The sequence below is a fragment of the Schistocerca gregaria genome, chromosome 3, assembly GCF_023897955.1.
Source record: "Schistocerca gregaria isolate iqSchGreg1 chromosome 3, iqSchGreg1.2, whole genome shotgun sequence".
NCBI lineage: Eukaryota > Metazoa > Arthropoda > Insecta > Orthoptera > Acrididae > Schistocerca > Schistocerca gregaria.
The window spans coordinates 145,962,264-145,984,004 of record NC_064922.1 but is presented as its reverse complement, the minus strand read 5'-3'; the positions used below and the strand labels follow the sequence as shown (position 1 = coordinate 145,984,004).

The 21,741-nt window shown below is 37.1% G+C and overlaps 1 protein-coding gene across 13 annotated transcripts in view; it reads right to left on the bottom strand.

Moving 5' to 3' along the window:
- The window catches only part of LOC126354419 (epidermal growth factor receptor substrate 15-like 1), a 188,561-nt gene that overhangs the window by 20,054 nt on the left and 146,766 nt on the right, over positions 1–21,741 (bottom strand). For 4 of the 13 annotated variants that reach the window (XM_050004041.1, XM_050004044.1, XM_050004042.1 and 1 more), the window contains one exon: positions 152–7,271. The exons of 6 other annotated variants lie outside the window; for them this stretch is intronic. In XM_050004041.1, coding sequence (XP_049859998.1) covers positions 6,756–7,271 — 516 coding nt within the window. In that variant the 3' untranslated portion in view covers positions 152–6,755. Of the gene's footprint in view, positions 1–151; positions 7,303–7,417; positions 7,479–21,741 lie in introns of those variants that run through there. 3 more of the 13 variants (XM_050004049.1, XM_050004050.1, XM_050004048.1) reach the window with 2 other exon arrangements.

Sequence of the window (21,741 nt, the reverse complement as noted above, 5' to 3'; positions counted from 1 at the left end):
AGAAACATATCCTCTTCCTGTAAAAATATATTTACTTGAATTCAAACCCATATGAAAGAGTGAACTTGGAAATTTCAATTGCTAACCTTTGCTGAAATGCTAAAAACAAAAGAAGGGAATTCAGAATATTTTAGTATTAAAACTGACACCATTTATGCAATGAAAATGATATTTACAGCTTTCATTCCTGTGCAATGTTGACATAAAAAGACAGTTTTTTTACACATCTGTTTGCACATTTGTTACATGGAGAACATACAAATTTATGATCAGAACACATATACCTCTCAACAGCAATACATACAATACACTTAGTGGATCACATTATATGAAGACTAACTATTTTCGATGGTCTTCTTCATCAGTAACAAACATCATGACATAAAAATAGATAATACAGAATATCTTAATACTATTTAACAACAGTTCTCTAAACATACACATTTACTTAAGCATTTGTTTTGAATATGTAGTTTTAGTGATATACAATCTGGTATTAGCCCAGAGAAAATACGAGAGTGATTGCACTTATTAACAAGTACTATATTGGTCATTTGAGTATTGTTTGCATGAGGTTATTAATACAATGCAACAATGGAAGCAAAGATTCACGGTTTTATTCCCACATGAATACCACGTACTTTTTTATATTACAAAACGAAACAATTAGATTTCCAGGAAAGAGACAGCTATGTCTTCCCTCTCAGTATTAATGTCAACTAAAGGATGCAAGCAATTGGAGGCTCTGATCTTCAGTTCACTACTTACTGAGTGTGCACTTTATCTTTGTGGCTGGATTCCTTAGCTCTAAATCATTAGAATTTTGAAGACTTCAGGGTGGAAGCATTTTGTGTCCAGTTCCTACCATTGTTGTGTGTCATACAATACTGTATTCTGTAACAATATAGCAGCAATTACTGATGCTGTTTCATTTCAATGGTAATAATCTAGGGCAATACATGTTGCTTAATCGTGTTTTTCCTTGATGTCCAGTTTGAAAAACAAAGTGAAGATATGGTGCCTTCTCTGGAAGAGAGGGAGGACACATTTCCTACTCTCTACTCCCCCCCCCCCCCCCAAAAAAAATCCTCCTAAATTAGCAAAGTTAAAGTGCACACATAGTACCTAACATTTATATGAGAGTATAAAATGTATTTTTGAAAAAGTAAAGAAAAAATACAATCAATGTTGACAGGACGTCACAGTCTTTCTACATTTTGAGAACACCTTCAGGAGATTATTATTTATGGGTGTCTATATACTGTTATTAATTAAAGAACAAAACTGAGTCCCTGCTCCATGAATCATCTCCCACAATACACGCATGAGGGGGGATAGAAGGAGGGAGGGAGGGAGGGAGGGGAGAGGTTAAAATATTATAGTAGAAAAACTGAGTAAGACATACAGAATATTAATTTCCATAGTGTGAGACAAACGGATTATTTTTAAAAAAGTATAAGTTAATTTTTTCATTGTCACAGATGGCTATTTTTTGAGGTCATGTACTTAATAAAACATTATAAGATATAAGCAGTTGCAGTTAGGCACTAGATCAACCAGGTATATTTGGGTTATAATGAATATTTCAATAATTTACAGGCATTTACATTCTGACTACATTTTACTGGGCAAGCAACACTGTAGGAACTCCAAATTTATATATACACGTATATGGATAGATAATGCATGGGTACAGTGTTGTTCAAAATGGAATATAAACCTACTTCCTAATTATTGCAAAACCCAGTTTAGGCTTTTCACACTTTATTTCTTTGAAGTGTCTCCACTTTATAGTGATACTACTTCAGTATACATGACATCATCACCAAATTACTTAATGTTAATTATGTGACTTGTTTTACAATTGTTACTTTACCGACTCGCAAAACATACTTCACTTGTTGTCACTGCACAATCAACATTTCGTACACCAAAGACAAGAATGAGTGAAACGAGTTAATAAGTGTACTATACTGTCAAGAGAGTAAATTCTATGTCTCAAGTTATATCTGCTGTGTCATATGTAATTCAAAATTTTAAATATTCATGAAATTTTGGGCGGAGTATCAAAACTTTTTTCATTTGTATTCTTAGCATCACACACTTTGGAAAGGTAACACCAATTCTTTATGTCCAAAAGTAGAAATGAAAATAGTACGAAGTGCATAAGAAACAATGATTTTCATGAGAGTTCTCTGATCTTTTCACTATGTAGCTGCAGAGAATTTTATATTCAAGATTTAACAATGTATTTCAAACAATATGTTTTGTTATGTTACATACTTTGTATCAGATTCATAAACTTAACTGAAATATTGCGCTTTTTATGGTAACCAGTGGTTGAGCTTTTGGAAATTAGCATAATTTACTAAAATTCTGAAGTAATATTACATCACCATTACTATACTATACATAGTATGTGAAGATTTAATTATGTGCATTATTTACACCAAATGTGGTTGAATCTACTTGCTAATGGCTGCAAGAATCCTCTGAGACCTACTCAGAACATTAATAATGCCTACATGTGATACTTTCCACACAACAAATGAATTTACTTTACAGACTGCTGTAGTCTGGAAACATATTGATATAAACTTTTTTTTTTTTTTTGTAATCTGGATCTCACGTAACACATGGCAGAGACTTTTTAATCGGAACAGAGAAACATACAACATAAGATTTACAAGAAACACTGCATTCCACTGAATATGAATTACTTTACTCATTATACTTTACTGATTATACAAGTAGAACCAACTTCCAGACTTTTTTAACAGAGAGTATGATCAAACACATTGTCTCTTCTACAAAAAAAAACTTGCAATTTCAAATACCACAGTTACTTCTCCCCAACCTTCCAACACTTAACTTTCTCAACAAATTCCACAAAATTTAAGAAACTTCATTCTCACAGGAAACCAGTACCCCCCCCCCCCCCCCACACACATACGCACGCGTCCACCCACACACACACACACACACACACACACACACACACACACACACACACAAGTTCCAGGCCAGTGATCACACCATATTACTACAGACCCAAGAACAAACCTCACTTTTACTTTCCATGAATATTGTGGTAAATAAATTTTGTTATTCATTATATTGCAACAATATTTGGCAAGGGATCAACATACTTATAAACTTTAGTTGCTGCTTCTGAAACCACAAAAATTGAAGAACTGGCAACCTCATGAAAACAGCACATACTATAAACACATGAAGCACTCCAGTTAATGTAATTGATGGCATCAGAGACAACTTAATGAGATAGACATGAATGCACAAATTTGAGTGTTCATTAGTGTGGACCATCTCATTCAGAAATATAAATAACTGTCACTGTGTCATTTAAGTCTCAGAAAAACCAAGCATACTGCAAATTTTACTTTCATCTTACTCAGATGAGGTTTATAAAAACAGAGCATTGCATCACCAAAGTGAGATTACAACAGGATTAGTTAAGGTTACCGAACAAGAACCAACTAATTTACTTATTGGGACATTTATGCTCTAAATCATCTGGCATCAGTGTCTGACAAACTAAATTGACACTGCCTGTGTTCAGTTTTAAAAATGAGACATGCAGATGTTGAATCAGAAAACTGTAGTTCCAAAACAAACAAAAATACACTCATCTCCTGGTAAATTCTAGATAATTTAAATATATAGAAAAACTACAATAGTGCAGCACAAACCATGGCTAAAGGTTAAAAAAGGGCTACTATTGCAATATTTGATTTTACTCCTTTCCTTTGTGCATATGTTATATTTAAACAAAGCAAGATCTCGTCTCCAACTAAATGAATTTCTTAATGTACAGGGGACGAAATCTTTTAGCACATACTAATAAAAGCAAAGCTGAGTTAAACACCATTTTAGCAGAAAATAAAATTTTATATAAATCTGTATCAATCCCAACACATACCTCATCAGGATGGAAATTATGTTCCTTGCACATTTTCATTGCGCTTCTGATACTGTGGAAATGTGGGTATAGCATTATTACCTCAGTAGTACTGTGATTACACAGTTTTGTTTGTATATTATAAGAGAAAAAAATGGCTCCTGGAAGACATTAAATTATAGTACCCTTTCCATTTCACCAGAAATTCTCTCACACAAACAAACTTCATACACAATGCAGTAAAGCCACAGAGTCTTAAGTACATATAGAACTGGCCCTCTCATATGTAGCATGCCGCAGGGCTGTTTATCAAGCAGTATATAGAAATATGACGACTGAATAAATCTGGTAAGAAACAAGAACAATCCACTGAGTGAGTACTAGTACCAATAACAGAAACAGGTAGTTGTTCACTATAAAGATGTCAAACAATTTGGAATTACTTTGTGGTATTCTGGTAACCAATGGACATTACAACAATTATTCTTACCATAAATTTAAATGTAATCTTATAATTTGCAAGAGTGGTTCATCCACATGTGTATTCCTGAGGGGGAGGGCGGGGGCAGTAGGGGGAGGGGAAAGAGAATTTCGTGTACTAGTGATTGGATTTAACTTATCATGTTCTCTCTCTTGAGAACACCTCACTATAAAAGATTTAGTTAAAACTGAATGAAATAAAAGACATGGAAGGAAGGAAGGAAGGAAGACACAAAGGGTTAACAACTGTCAAGCAGACATCTGCATTCAAGGCTGGATGTCAAAATGCAACCCATTTCATATGTATTTGGCTTTGTGTAAACGATGGGTGAAAAGAAGGAGATGGTGAATTACACACTTCCTCAGTTCAGCAAAAACATTTATGCTAGAAAAATATCTCTGCAAATGACTTTTTTCCTTAAAAGAAAACTGTGTTTACAATTAAACAGCACTGCTGTAAGACAAGCACTGCAGCAATGACATGCAAGTTGCTGTATAAACTAGTATTTATTTTGTGTGTACTTAACATTTGTGAATTACCAATGACACAATAACTGCTTGTCTGTTGTGGTATCTTTCTCAAGACCAATCTACAGTGGCATTCAGCAGGCAGGGACGGGAAGCAGGTCAAATACAATTCATGAATTGTATTCAAAATTTGTATATATACTAACAATTTTATTTATGCTTTTTAAAGAACACTTACCTCTGTGTGTGTGTGTGTGTGTGTGTGTGTGTGTGTGTGTGTGGGTGGGTGGGTGTGTGTTTGCGAGAGACAGACAGAGAGAGAGAGAGAGAGAGAGAGAGAGAGAGAGAGAGAGAGAGAGAGAGAGAGAGAATGCACCATGTAGTATTAACTAACGTTTGTGAATTCAAGGTAAAGCAAATAATTATTTTAATAATTAAATTCTGTACTTTCGTAAAGTAACTTAAATAAGCAGTATTTGTACTTACAAGTATATTTTACAATTCAGTAACAAGTTTAGTTATATGGAGGCTCCTCATAGCTGTATTTAGGTGAGACATTTTACTGTTGCCCACAATATTTTACAAGCTTGAACAACATAATTAACAAGGAAGTAGGTTTGCATTGTACACAAAATGACATGTACAGCATTTCACACTCAAATGCAGCCTACTTCCCAATTCTCAAACTAAAAACAAGTAACAAATCAACTTTCTACCTGGTTGCTTTGCAGTAACAATGAAATATGTTTAATATGTCTTACAATCTATGCATAATATCACATATTACACTGCAGCTAAATAATACTATTTTTTGCTGCAGCTACCATTCATTCTTTACAAACATATGTTACTACATCCAAATGTAGTTGTGTTTTCATTAACAAACAATCAACCAACAATTTATGTTACATTTTACTTTCAAACCATGTTTGTACAAATTCTTTAACATAACTTTGAATTTTAAGAAAGCAACTAATTTTAATGAAAAACGTATCACAGAGAGAAAACAATATTCATGCACCTCCTCATGGTTTCATCATTCTTGCTATTGGGATAAAAAAAATCACCTCAGTCAGCTCAACACCACTCACAGACTAAGTCATAATATAGGTATGCACAATCTAATACAGACTCAACCTGTTATAATATTTATATACATGACTTGAATTAAGTGTACAGTTTCAATATATACAGGATTAACACTTACCTACTTTTTCTTTTTAAAGAAGACCTATTCATTAAGTGCATCTCAAATAACACCAGAACTTTTTAAATACTGCACATCTCACGTAACCAAGTACCTAATGCTCATAAATGAAGCACCCAATACAACATTGAGGGTACAAAAAGATATATGATAACGACAGTCTAACAGAACAACATAAAGTGTTTCCCTCAATGGCACTTCACATTATTTATATATACACAGCTAAAGTCTTACAACAATACACAGTACTCAGACAGTGCTTCATTAAACAATATGTTATGGTATGCAACTTCAAATAAAAAAATATAGTGCACATCCTTTCATTATAACAAAACTTAAAGAGCATTTAATTGAAACTAATCACACTTGCAAGTAACTGTTTCAATATTATCACTTTAATAGTACTGTCCATGTTTCCATAATACCATACATACAGTAAATTGACAATAAATTACATGATCAGGAAGAAGGCACAATACACACATGCACTCATTGAGAAATAGTATGCCAGTCGATTACACATATTATTTGTAATAAGATATATCCAAAAGCACAGAAATCAACACAAGCATAAGGAATCATATGTAACCATGCAAATGTATTGTACAATTCTCTTATTCTATATCCAACACTACCAACAGATTTAATGTTCTAACACCTGATAAAAATTTTCACATCATCTCACAGCACTTTTTTTGGTTTTGCTTTGTCTCCTCGACTAAGTGCAAGAGCATATTCCAAATCAGCTTGCTCCTGCTCTATTCTTTTTCGGCGTTCATTCTCCAACTTCAGACTTTCTGCAGCTGCCCAAGCCAACTGCTGGTCCTCAGGAGGAACACTTGCAAGCTTTGGCCCGTGAATATTATCTACTGCACAGTTACTGCCATTCACAGTACTCAATGTGCTACCTGCATCTTTCACAAATAATGCATCTGCTTCTAGTCCAAAAGGATCGAGCTTTTTCTCCGATACTGAAGGCATTCCATTTGGTGTACTGTCTTCAAAAGGGTCTGAAATATTGAAGGGATCTTCGTATCTGTAATTCCTGAATGGATCTTCCGTGAATTCCAAAGCAGCATAACGGTTCTGTGACGATGATGATGATGTAGAATCTTTGGTTGTACTGGACTCCTTCTTTGACACCTTCCCCACACCCTTAACGGAATGAACTGGAGTACCTTCTGCTGCACCAAGAAACTGAAGAGGGAGGAGCAGAAGGTTTTTAAGGCTGAAAAACATATGAAAAAGACAACTGTGGAAATTCCAGGCTACTCAGGACAGCTGACACGAAATTCTGAAATTGAATGGAAACTTCAACAAATCAATGTTTATGGTTTACCCACAGCTGGGCAGCAGGCAGAAGGAAGACATGCATGTGCTGGTACCAAACTAAGCACGGAGTACCTAGAATATAAATTCAAAATAAAACTTTTGCTAATTTTTTAAAAAAGGAAAAAAAGCATTTGAATTATCAAGCAGGAAATTGGAGGCAGAGCTAGATGAACCACACTAAAGCTACATGGCCACTAACAAACTTCAAATTTGAGAAATACATTCAAAATAATAAAAATGTACAAAAATAAATTATTCTAGAATACAGCAATTACAAGTAAGCATCAATTCCAGTTTTCCCCAATTTTATCCTTTGTTCAAAATTTTTAGTAGAGATACCAACGCTTTTTTAATTTTTTTTTAAAAAAAAAATTGTCTTTTACATGAACTATACTACTATGTACACCACATGAGTGCCCCTAAACATCAAATTTAACAAATAAATATAGCATCTCATCCAATTGTTGAATAGGAAAGCCTAGTAATCTGCTTTGATCTCCACACTTTCTCCTTTTAAATACATGGCATATGCCACCGTAATAAATCTTCTCTGTCTGCAATCAAAATTAATCCATTTAGCGTTGTTTGCTTTTGCATTCAATTGGCAGCTCTCTTGAATGATATTATCTACTGACACTTCAGTTTCATTTGTAATTCAAGATGCAGAAGAGGGCCGACATAGCCAGTCTGTATCATCTTTTGCTTAACTTAACACTTAAACATAGGCAGACACTACTGCGTGCGATTATACTAATTTTACGAATATTCATGAGGCAACAAAACAGTTTAATGAAAGTTGAGCCACATGGTAAATCTGGATTCACCCACATTAGTCCTTTATGATGTAATAAGTTACTGTACATTGAACATGCAGTGCAGCAACACATTTTATTGTACTTGTCTTTCAAAAAATAACTTAAAAGTTGGTATTAAATTAAAAAGGAAAGAAGCAATAAGAACTGGAGAGAAGGATATGAAAAAAATGTAGACAGTGGTGTATCCTTGATTCCATGCATTATTTTCACCATTACAAGCTCCATGAATGCTTCTTACTGTAGATATCTGCAATTTTCACACTTAACAAAACTCATACATAGACACGAACACACAGATATCTGCTAGGTGAATTGTTTTGATTTTACAACCAGTTTCAGTCTTTCAGAGCATCTTCAGATAAAAAAACATGAGTTTCAAACATCTTTTATCACATCAGTCTTTGTCAAAAGTTCTTGTAACATTTCATTTGAGCAAAACCAATGATGATGATGATTGGTTTGTGGGGTGCTCAACTGCGCAGTTATCAGCATCTGTACAAATTCTCAACCTTTGCTCAGTCCACTCTGGCACTTTCATTAATGATGATGAAGAAATGATGAGGACAACACAAACACCCAGTCATCTTGAGGCAGGTGAAAATCCCTGACCCCACCGGGAATTGAATCCGGGACCCCTTGTTGAACAAAAACCTCAGAGTACAATCTATAATGGGTAACAAACTACTCTTATACATCTGATAATAACCTTGGATGGGTTTCCTTACTGTTGAGTTTCTTGAATAATCATCTCCTCATCTGTCCAATTAGTACTTCCACTAGGCTACAAAATTATAGGAGTATCTCCTCCAAGTGGCTACTGAGTTGCTTACATGCGACTATTAATAATTTTTGAAGATGAGAATTTTACTGTGACACAGTGAGTCACATAAAGAGTATCACAACACTCAGTATGAAAGTACATTTTTATTTGCACTTTTGTTTACTGATATCCACTTGCAGTGCATTATTTGATAACTATGGATACACTGGCCAGCTCTACTCTGGTCTGGTTACTCTAGCGGGGCTCTAATTGCACATCCACTCCCATGGTAGTACCAGAGATAGCAAGAAGAAGCACATTACTCAGAAACTCTGAATCAATGACTATTTAACTAGCTTTCCGCAGCCTGGTGACAGTCATTTCATGACAGTCTCTTAAAAGAAGGTAATTAGATACTGAGATAAGTAGAGCACAAATATCATCATCTAGTGTATTGATAAGTAAGATAATGTGATGGTAGGTTGGACATAAAAATACAAGAAAGGGATTATAAAGTCTTGCCATGTACTGTAAGCAGCAACTGTTTGAAGAAAATAATGTGGAACAAGTTTCAGAAGTAAAGATAAAAAATCGAGAAGAATGAACAGTTCCAAGAACTGTAACTTGCACAAAGGAAAATCTGTACTGCTGAATATTCGATAAAAGTACAGGGAATTCCATAACCCTTAATTTCTTTAGTGATTACCTACTTACCAACATGCTTTGTATTCCAATGGGCTGTACACTGCTAATTCCCTAAATGTCTTCTGTAAACTAAGATGGGGAGTCAACATTGACAGCAACAGTGTCATACAAATGTGAGGATCGATGAGCAATGGAAATGACACTGGCAGCAATGTTGGTATGACTGTTGTTTGATGGTCTTTCACATCAAAGGCGTGAGGGTCAATATAGATATGCCAACCACACATTGGTGCCAACATTGTTTTTTTTATATCATTTCAAAACAAGAGTTAGTTTGTTGCTTATACTTCCAGGTTGAATTTTTGAAATCACAATGTCTTCTTTACTGGCAAGATACACATTTGTGGAATCCTGCTATGAAGAAAAACAAAAATCGCAATGCCACTGAGGATGTATGGTATCGCAGCCAGCAAAAATTCAGTATGGGCTACACCATAGCTAAAAACAAAGTCTTTAATGTCAAATTATTGCCCTCACTATAAGGGAACAAAAAGACTTAGTTCAGGACATCAACTGATGAAGTATTTTGAAACATGGTTTTGCCTACGATTTTGTACATTATTTCAAACTAACCTATTTCCAAAGAATCCATGACCTCCTTTCTACATCTACATCCATACTCCGCAAGCCACCTGACAGTATGTGGCGGAGGGTACCCTGAGTACCTCTATCGGTTCTCCCTTCTATTCCAGTCTCGTATTGTACGTGGAAAGAAGGATTGTCGGTATGCTTCTGTGTGAGCTCTAATCTCTCTGATTTTATCCTCATGGTCTCTTCGCGAGATATACGTAGGAGGGAGCAATATACTGCTTGACTCTTCGGTGAAGGTATGTTCTCGGAGCTTTAACAAAAGCCCGTACTGAGCTACTGAGTGTCTCTCCTGCAGAGTCTTCCACTGGAGTTTATCTATCATCTCCGTAACGCTTTTGCGATTACTAAATGATCCTGTAACGAAGCGCGCTGCTCTCCGTTGGATCTTCTCTCTCTCTTCTATCAACCCTATCTGGTGCGGATCCCACACTGCTGAGCAGTATTCAAGCAGTGGGCGAACAAGCGTACTGTAACCTACTTCCTTTGTTGTCTGATTGCATTTCCTTAGGATTCTTCCAATGAATCTCAGTCTGGCATCTGCTTTACCGACAATCAACTTTATATGATCATTCCATTTTAAATCACTCCTAATGCGTACTCCCAGATAATTTATGGAATTAACTGCTTCCAGTTGCTGACCTGCTATTTTGTAGCTAAATGATAAGGGACCTATCTTTCTATGTATTCGCATCACATTACACTTGTCTACATTGAGATTCAATTGCCATTCCGTGCACCATGCGTCAATTCGCTGCAGATCCTCCTGCATTTCAGTACAATTTTCCATTGTTGCAACCTCTCGATACACCACAGCATCATCTGCAAAAAGCCTCAGTGAACTTCCGATGTCATCCACCAGGTCATTTATGTTTTCTTATTTATTTTGCAATGACAATATATAATTATTCATACCCAAACCTGCAATTGCACAGGCAACAATCTGTGTATCAGAAATATTTATGCTGATTCTAAAGGGCGACTTTTTCCACCATGCACAAACTTTAGGGCTTGATTGAAGGGGGGGGGAAAACTTATGTTCGGAAATGCATGGTTTCCACGGTATAGATCAATTATTCAGTCATACTTCGTTACAGAGACTGTGGTCTAATATATGCTGTACCATGCAGCCACAGTCACAGTATGCACGGTTTCCTCCTAGAGGGTGGTAATTTCCTCATACATCATGCCCTAGTGTCCCCCTCCTGCGACAATAAAATTGGTAATATTGTATCTCTTGCTGACTCACCTTGTCATGGGTGCATACACAACAGTTTCGTACTTGAACTGAGAGCTTGTAGACATGAGGTTTACTTACAGAAAGGCAAATGGCAACAGGCAGCAAGGTTGTATCAGGAGACCTATCCGTACAGACAACAAACACAGCATTCAATGTTTGCAATAGTGTTTCACTGTTTGTCTGCGACAGGGTCATTTAAGAAAGCAGGAAATCATGAAGGGTGTATCCAAAATGTTTGGACATCAGGCAGTTTGCCTACATCTACATCTACATCATACTCCCATGCCACCTAATGGTGTGTGGCAGAGGGTTCTTTCAGTACCACTATCTGATCTCTCCAACCCTGTTTAACTCATGAATAGTGCGTGAGAAGAGTAATTCTCAGTAAGCCTCTGTACTGGCTCTAATTACTCGAATTTTCTCCTTGTGGTCAATATGTGAGATGTATGTGGGAGAAAGTAATAGGTTGTCCAACTCCTCCTGAAACGTGCTGTCCCGAATATTCAATAGTAAATTTTTCTATGATGCACAAAACCTCTCTTGTAACATCTGCCAGTGGAGTCTGTTTAGCACCTCTGTAATGTTCTCTCGCCTGTTAAATGATCCTGTGACAAAACACGCTGCCCTTTGTTGGATCTTCTTTATCTCCTCTCTCTGTCCTACCTGATAGGGACCCCAGAAGGATGAACAAGTGGATGACTTACATTTCCTTAAGATTTTTCTTTTGAATCCGAGTCTGGTATCTATTTTTCGCACTGTCTGTTTTATGTGGTCATTCCACTTAAAGTCGCTCTGGATAGTTATGCCTAGATATTTTATGGCAGATATTGTCTCCAGCTGTTTGTCATCAATAGTGTAGCTGTACAGTAGTGGACTTCTTTTTTATGTTCCCTTTATTTATGTACAGGATCAACTGCCAGAGCCTCCGTCATTCATCAATTCTCTGCAGGTCATTCTGCAAATTCTTACTATCTTCTGGTGTTGCCACTTTGGTATAGACAATTGCATCATCTGTGAATAGCTTTAAAGAGCACCCGACACTTTCTACTAGATCATTTATATGTATTGCAAACAGCAATGGTCCTATCACACTTCTCTGTGGTACTCCAGGTATTACCTTTACATCTGTCAATTTTGTTCCATTGAGAGTGACATGTTGAGTTCTATCTGCAAGAAAGTCTGGAATCCAATTGCAAGTCTGCTCAGATACTCTGTAAACTCTTATTTGTTACATTAAATGGGAATGTGAGATGGTGTCAAATGCCTTACTGAAATCAAGGAACACAGCATCACTCTGATTGCCATTGTCCACAGTGCTATCGATCTCATGGAGGAACAGGGTGGGCTAAGTTTTGCAGGATCCCTGTTTGCGAAATCCATGGTGATATTTTTATAGAGGAGATGTTCATTTTCCAAAAATGTCATAATTTTTTAGCATAAAACATGTTCCATAATTCTACAACAGATTGACATCAACGATATATGTCTATAATTGTGTGGATCTGTCTTACGACCTTTCTTAAAAAATGGGGATGACCTGCCTTTTTTCCTGTCGTTAAGGTATCTTTTGTTGCTCAAGCAATCTACGTTAAATTAATGATAGAATGGGAGCAAGTTATTTCACATAATCTTTATAGAATCTTGTAAGTACCTCATCTGGTCCCGATGCCTTTCCACTACGAAGCTATTGTAGCTGCTATTTAATTCCGCAATCGGCTATCTCAATATCTGCTATTTCGATGTTTGCACGACGACTGAAAGGAGGGACAGTGTTACAATGCCTACCAGTACAGAGTAAGCCAGATGACCGTGCAGAACATTCTTCACGACAATTGTTACTTACCCTTATCACTTACAGCAAGTGCAGGGCATACTAGTGACGGCCTTTCTACACTGTGAGCAGTTTTTCACCTGGCAACTATGATACTGGGATCTGTATCGTCCATTCTATTCACAGATGAGACCACCTTTACGTGGAATGGTATCTTCAACTTCCATAACAGTTATCTGTGGGATAGTACACAGAACCCCCACGGTATGATGACAGCGAATAATCAACATTGGTGCAGCCAGAATGTGAGGGCCGGGTAAATGGCGACCGCATTTTGGAACCAGTCTTCCTTCCACATTGCGTAATGGGCTGGACCTATCGGCATTTCTTGTGACTGACTTTGCCTCCCCTGCTATTGATGATTTGAAGCGTTATGTGACTGCTTCATGATGGTGCTCCAGCCCACTTTGCCATTAACATCTGGACGCACCTCAGTCATGTCTTTCCCTGGGTGATCGATCAAACGTAGGGATCCTTTTGCATTGTGTACTCAGTCACCGGATCTCAACCCATGCAATTTCTGGTTATGGGGCCACTCAAAAGTATTGTGGATGCAGAGCCCATTCCAGATGTGGAGACACTGGAGCAGTGTATTCATGCTGCCTTTGACACTATTCAGATGCAGCCTGCCCAAACAATGACAGATCATGTTACAGCACATAAATGCATGCATTGAGGCACATGGAAACTATGTTCAAAACATACTGGAACTGTGGCTGCATGGTACACAGCATATTAGACCACAGTCTCTGTAACAATGTGTGATTGCAAAAATGGAAACAATGCATTTCCAGACAAAAGTTCATTACATTTGTTTTGGTCCACATCCTCTCATTGATCAATCCCCAGAGTTTGTACATGGTGGAAAAAAAAAAAAAAAAAAAAATCACCTGGTATAAGAGTCCAACTGAATGTTGCCTTGAATGTGTGGGCACTTTTCTATAAATATTGGTCAATGTTGGCACCAACAATGGCAACAATGAGTGGATGAAGGTTAACACTTAGGAGCAGACACCCATAAAAATACGGGTGTGCCTGACCAGCCCGAAAATCTGACGCCTGTAATTTTATGGCCACATGTGCTCGATCTTCCCCTTCCTTCCTTCACATGTTTGTAGTAGGAGGCAAGGCAGAGGCTATATTTGAAGTATTTGATGCTAGATGGTGCGGGTCTGCTGGACAAGGGAGAACCACTTTTTTTTGTGAGGCTCTGCTAGTGGGAATATTCTGCTACACATGCTCAGTTGCGTCGTCATGGCGAAGCATTGTTTGACGGATGATGATTTGCTTGATTCTGATGGTTATACAGACTATACTCAAGAAGATTCTGAGTCTTCAGGTAAGGAATGCAGTTAACAAAATACTCAATATTTTTATTCAGATTTCAATTGAAAGAGCTTCTAATATGTAACTACTGTAGTAAGTGATTTTATTTGCAAGTACTACTTTTATGGTAGATTCAGACGAGGAGTGCGAGCGTCCAAGTTCTTCAGAAGGATGTATTGCCATTGTTCCTGCTGATACCACACCTGAAGCGCGTGGGTGACCGAGGGTGAGTGAGAGACCGAGAACTTCGCGCCATACCGATTCTGAGGAAGGCTGGACGACTATTGACCATGTAACAAATATCTATCCATTATCAGGACACTCTGGAAAGTGCAACCTTACCAGTTTAGACCAAAACAGCACACCTTTAGACTTGTTTTTGTGTTTACTTACAGACAGTCTGGTGAATCGTATAAAGTACCGAACTAATCTGTATGCACAACAAAGAATAAGGAAATTATTATTGTTGTTGTTGTTGTTGTGGTCTTCAGTCCTGAGACTGGTTTGATGCACCTCTCCATGCTACTCTATCCTGTGCAAGCTTCTTCACCTCCGAGTACCTACTGCAGCCTACATCCTTCTTAATCTGCTTAGTGTACTCATCTCTTGGTCTCCCTCTATGATTTTTACCCTCCAGGCTGCCCTTCAGCACTAAATTGGTGATCCCTTGATGCCTCAGAACATGTCCTACCAACCTATCCCTTCTTCTAGTCAAGTTGTGCCACAAACTCCTCTTCTCCCCAATTCTATTCAATATCTCCTTATTAGTTATGTGATCTACCCATCTAATCTTCAGCACTCTTCTGTAGCACCACATTTCGAAAACTTCTATTCTCTTCTTGTCTACACTATTTATCATCCACGTTTCATTTCCATACATGGCTACACTCCATATGAACACTTTCAGAAACGACTTCCTGACACTTAAATCCATATTCACCTACTATGTTTCCTTCTCTTCCTTTTCCTACTGTCGAATTCCAGTCACCCATGGCTCTTAAATTTTCGTCTTCCTTCACTACCTGAATAATTTCTTTTATCTCATCATACACTTCATCAATTTCTTCATCATCTGCAGAGCTAGTTGGCATATAAACTTTTACTACTGTAGTAGGCGTGGGCTTCGTGTCTATCTTGGCCACAATAGTGTGTTCACTATGTTGATGGTAGTAGCTTGCCCGAACTCCTTTTTTTTAAATTCATTATTAAACCAACCCCTGCATTACCTCTACTTGATTTTCTATTTATAATCGTGTATTCACCTGACCAAGTCTTGTTCCTCCTGCCACCGAACTTCGCTAATTCCCACTATATCTAACTTTAACCTATCCATTTCCCTTTTTAAATTTTCTAACCTACCTGCCCGATTAAGGGATCTGACATTCCACGCTCCGATCCGTATAACAGAAGTTTTCTTTCTCATGATAACGTCGTCCTCCTGAGTAGTCCCTGCCCGGAGATCCGAATGGGGACTATTTTACCTCCGGAATATTTTACCCAAGAGGACGCCATCATCATTTAATCATACAGTAAAGCTGCATGCCCTCAGGAAAAATTATGACTGCAGTTTCGCCTTGCTTTCAGCCGTTCGCAGTAACCAAAACAGCCTTGCTGTGCTGGTAATGTTACAAGGCCAGATCAGTCAATCATCCAGACTGTTGCCCCTGCAACTACTGAAAAGGTTGCTGCCCCTCTTCAGGAACCACACGTTTGTCTAGCCTCTCAACAGATACCCTCCGTTGTGGTTGCACCTACGGTACGGATATCTGTGTCGTTGAGGCACGCAAGCCTCCCCACCAACGGCAAGGTCCATGGTTCATGGGTTGGATAAGGAAATTCCCTTTCCCCCATCTGCTCACTATCAAAGTTGAAAGGAGTTACTCTCATAGAAATAATAAAGTTTCTGGCAATTGTAGTCCATGTGTGTGTAAGTGTGAGACCCCGTATACGAGAGCAGTGGTCCAAGAATCCTGTCGTGTCATGTAATTTCTGTCCAAACATCCTGAGCCGTGACAGGTTTCATTCTATTTTGAGAAACTTTCACGTAAGTGACAATTCTGTTGCTAAGAAAAAAGGAGAAGCTGACTATGACCCACTGCACAAGGTGAGACCCGTACTGGATATGGTGTCTGCTAATTTCCAGCAAGCATACACACCCTCTCAAAACATTACAACTGATTAAGGCATGTGCAAATTTCGTGGCTGTGTGTATTTCAAGCAGTACATGCCACAGAAGCAAAATATAGTATAAAACTGTACATGTCAGAGGCAGAGACAGGTTATGTTTGGAATTCTTCTGTTTATGTAGGTGAGATGTCTGACACAGTGACACTCATAAAGACATTGCTTGGGAATCTGTCAGAAAAAAATTACACTATGTTTACAGACAGATTCTACACCAGTCTAATTCTTGCTTAAGAACTGGAAGCTGCAAAAACTGCTCTTGAGGGAACTACAAGAAAATCTAGGCAGGGATTACCTTCTGCTATAAAAGATTCAAAACTTCAGCAAAGTGAACTAATTTTTATGCGTAAAGGAAATATCTTGGCATTCTGTTGGAAGGACAAAAGAAATGTGCACATGATAAGTACAAGGCACACTGCTGAGATTGTGATGTATACAGATGAGAGAGGCAAGAGAAGTCACAACCCGACTATAATAAAAACAAGTTGGGTGTTGACTTATTAGACCAACAATTATCATATGGGGCTTTTGAGCATCGAACTGTGAAGTGGTGGAGAAAGTTGTCATTCCACATAATACTAATGGTGATAGTAAATTCAAGTATATTGTACAAGGTAACTGTAAAATGCCTCCCAACAACACAATTTATGAGAACTATCTGTGCAGGTCTTGCAGGCAGCAGATATCTCAAACCACAACCTGGTGCATCGGAACTCTCCAGACTATCAACTGGAAACCATTTTCTGGAAAAGCTTGAGACAGAAATTAGCAAGAAACAGAAAAAAATGTGTACCATGTTCTCTGAGAGGCAAAAAGCTTACTGAGAAAGTGTGGCACAAGACACAAGCTACCAGTGTAGTGAATGCAAAGTGGCGTTGTGCAAACTACCATTTTCAAAATTTATCATACAAAGACCAAAATTGCATCTCAAAATAAAGCCAAAGGAGGTTCCTGTATATAAAGCAAGCAGTACAAATAATTATTAAAAATAATGTAATTTTCCTTCTGACCATTAAGTCCATATAGCCTTGACCAACTTTTCCTCTTTTTAAAAACAATGCTATAATTGAAAGTTCCATGAAAGCAAATATTAATTAAAAGAACCAAGTATTATACATAGCCTCAAATTAGAAAGTTCACGCTTTTCAATAAGGGTGACATCATTACTATAACAAAAAACATTTAAGAGTTACAGTAAATTAAAATATGCTAAAAACAGCTAGGCCACGTGGTAGAGCAACATGCGCTATGGCTCAGTGCCCAAAGTGTGAAGAAAGGAAGTTTGTTGTATAGCACCATCCACCCATCATCAATTTTGGAACAATATCTCCTGAACCCACTCTAAAAGTAACTAGTGAGATAAGATGATAGTTGAACTCAGATCCAAGATTTTCCAAGTAGTTAGTGAGGGCAATGACACAGTAGCTATCCACAACAAGTAAAGTTCTTCCCACATTTGAAGACAATAATTTAAATAGCTTTTTTGCACGAGCTGTGAAATTGTCGTCTGTCTCATACTACAGAGGAAGTCTATAAGAATGTGATCTCACAATACATGTGAGCTAAACATTACAAAAAGGGCTACAGGTTCTTTAGCTCCCAACATGTTATTCAACAACAACTAGCTATTCACCACCTTTTGAAATTTAAGCAGTTGTTCTGCTTGTATGGCTGTAACTATTTCTATATTCTGCACTTCACTACAGAATCAACTGGCAAATTTTTAAATTTGTACTGACTGAGTCTAAGACTATGGATGTAGAAAAGTAATACCATCTCTAAAGTCCTTTCTCCTCTTTTCAACACAATGTACACATTTTAGAAGGGATTAATATTGTTACTGTCAACATTTTCTTTTTAAGTTGTTCATTGGTCTTCAAGAGCAGCCTGTCAAGCTCTCTTGGCTGTTTGGGAGTTAATATCAACCACTGGTCCAGCCATGTCATTGACATATCAGAGAGAGGTTTGAGCTATTTACATAGATACGAGGGGTAGCTGGGTGTAGAAAGCTCAATCCACATAGAACCCCAACTTATCTGGATCAGACTGATACAACTGGTGTGCAGCTGTTGGCACTGTGGTTGTCAACTAACAAAAATTGTGTGTCAATAGCCTTCCACCTCATTGCTGCACATGCACCTTTAAGTTGATATTTTTTTAAAATTTACCATCACGATTCATGCAATCCAATCAGGATCCCTGCTTTCAAAGACACACAAAGGGTGGTCACTGAAACATGAACAAAGCCTGCAATTCTATCTCCCAAGTAGAACACTGACAGTGAAAATGACAGGCATATAAGTAAGAAATTGATCAGGGCACTCACACACTGGAAGAAATTTACTGCTAATTAAACAAGTGGGTAAAAACCTGACTACAAGTAATTCAGTGGAGGATTGCTACAATCAGAAGATCTAAGATTCAACTCAAATACAGTTCAGCACCTAATAAATTTTACGCATATGAGAGTGAACTGTGAGAGACATATACAAAACAACAAAACTTGTTCATTTGAAATCAGCTGCCAATTTTGATTGACACTTAACTATTTAGCACTTTTTAATAGCAAGTGTGAGAAAAAATCCGGTGAACATAATAGGGCTATATCTTAGGCCCATTTGCAAATGTAAACATTCTCCTCATTTACTTATTCAAACACTGACTTTTTAATGTATTAAACTTGAACAGGTTACTCAAATTAGGCTTCCATTATAAACAGATTTATACAAACAGTGATGAATATTTAAATGACTAGGTTACATGCAACAGTTTAGCTTAATGCAGTGATAAGATTGCACAAAGCATCTAGAAAATTGCTTCAAGCAAAGGACTAAAAACAACAAAAAATGTAAATTAGAAAATATATGTGCACATAAAACAAGTAACACACAACAAAAGAAAAGGGGAAAAAATTATCTAATAAAGATACTAGGCAGTGTTGAACAGCCAAAATTTACAAAATTATTGTAATTTGCATTACCACAATTACTATGATAGTATGAGGATCTCTCAGACATCAAGGGAAAAAAAAATGTAAAATATGAACATCTGGGTCTCATGCTAGATTATTGTTATTGAAGTTTCCAGTTAGAAACATGTAAGGAAGCAGAAGTTTTCTGATACTAATTTTCGTGTTGTGAAATTGGCTTTTTCTCCTTACAATTCATCACTGTTAAAAAATCAAACATTTGAGTAGTACAATTGCAACAAAGATTTACGTGATATTCCTATAACATTAAAACAAATTATTCAAATGGTTGTGAATTAAACATGAAATATAAAACAAAAACTAGCATTTAATGAAAAATCATGTGCAAGGGTTGTAAAAAGAAAGCTGCAACCCCACCCTCCTCCCACCCAGAATTGTAAGAAAAGTGTTACTTAACATTATGCTTCTATGTTCAGATATCAGAAATATAAAGTTCATATCAAAAGTAATGTCTGAATAACACAACTGACTCGACTGCACGTGCTCAGTATATTCAAGGGGCTTATTAACCATGTAATTTTTCTTTCATCTACAGCTCAATGTAGCTTGCTTTTGTGTGACAATGTATTACAATAATGAAACATGTAACTATACTGCCTTGTTCAAAAATCAACTGTGATCAAACTTTATAACATATTGGGTAAATAGTTTCATGATATTAACAAATAACTGAGTGAGGCATACGGTTCCCTGCAATCAGAAGAAAAGAATGATAGTGGTATCAAGAGTTTACGACAGATCATACTCAAAGCATAAGGAGAGATGCAGTACAGTACACAGCACAAAAGAAAGCTTACAAGAGATGAGCAAGGATAAGGAGTAACAGCCCTTTCCCTCTCTCCATTCAGCCTTGTGGGTGCCAATGATCAGTGGAATTGGCCATCTGAAAAGAGGTTGCCCTACCGGTACAGTGAAGTATTTTTCACTGTTCAGAGGGTAGTCTCTCTGGTTATCTTTCACGAGTGTGTTGTATTTTATGATTATTTATATATGTGTGATGTTTTGGTATTCTGTTTTGTCCTTGTTTGTCATGTGCAAATAAGAGTTTAACAAGGGACAGACAATTCATTAGAGGGCAGGAAAATAGAAAGGAATATTATAAAATCAGGTAATAAGGAAAACAGGGCAGTAAAGTTCAAATATGGTGTGAAACCAAGTAGTCTTTGAGCTGCCAACTATTCTAGCACGTCAGTGAGAACTATTTAAAATTTCACTATGATAATTTTAAGAAGAATATAATACAAGATACTGTAAGATATTAGTACCTCATGCAGATGACTGTTCCTACTGTATCCAAGCTTTTTACAGCAATCAGGAAAATAATTGAATTTCCATGGTCTGTTGGAGCATTACTGACACGAATGCATGCAATGGGATTCAAATGGAAAATATGTCCAACCAATAGGAAATTTCTGACTGAAAAGCAAATTTTGTCGTTTGACAAGCAAAATAATTAATGAGTACCAGAACCTTCAATTCACAGGACAGAAACACTGTTTATTAACAGGAATCTTGAGTAGACAATAATCTTACACTTTGAAAATGCTAGCAAAGCAAAAATGCTATGGGCCTCATTACAAATACCAGGTCATCAAATAGTATTATCCTTGTTAACACAGGTTAAATGAGCAAATTAGTCAATGGAGCAGAACTGATTTCTAGAACTGGAAAAGCAAGTGGAGACTATCACCAGCAAAGAAATGCTACCAATTTTCACAAGTGGGTACAGAGAAATTTGCTCCTCAGACTACCCAAAGGTAGTATTATAATTGTTGATGACACTCCTTATCATAATATGCAAAGAATACCACACATTCTTTACAGCTGTGAACAGTAGGCATAACTTTCAGAAGAACTACCTAACCAATCATGAGAATGCGAAAGAAACAGTGAATAT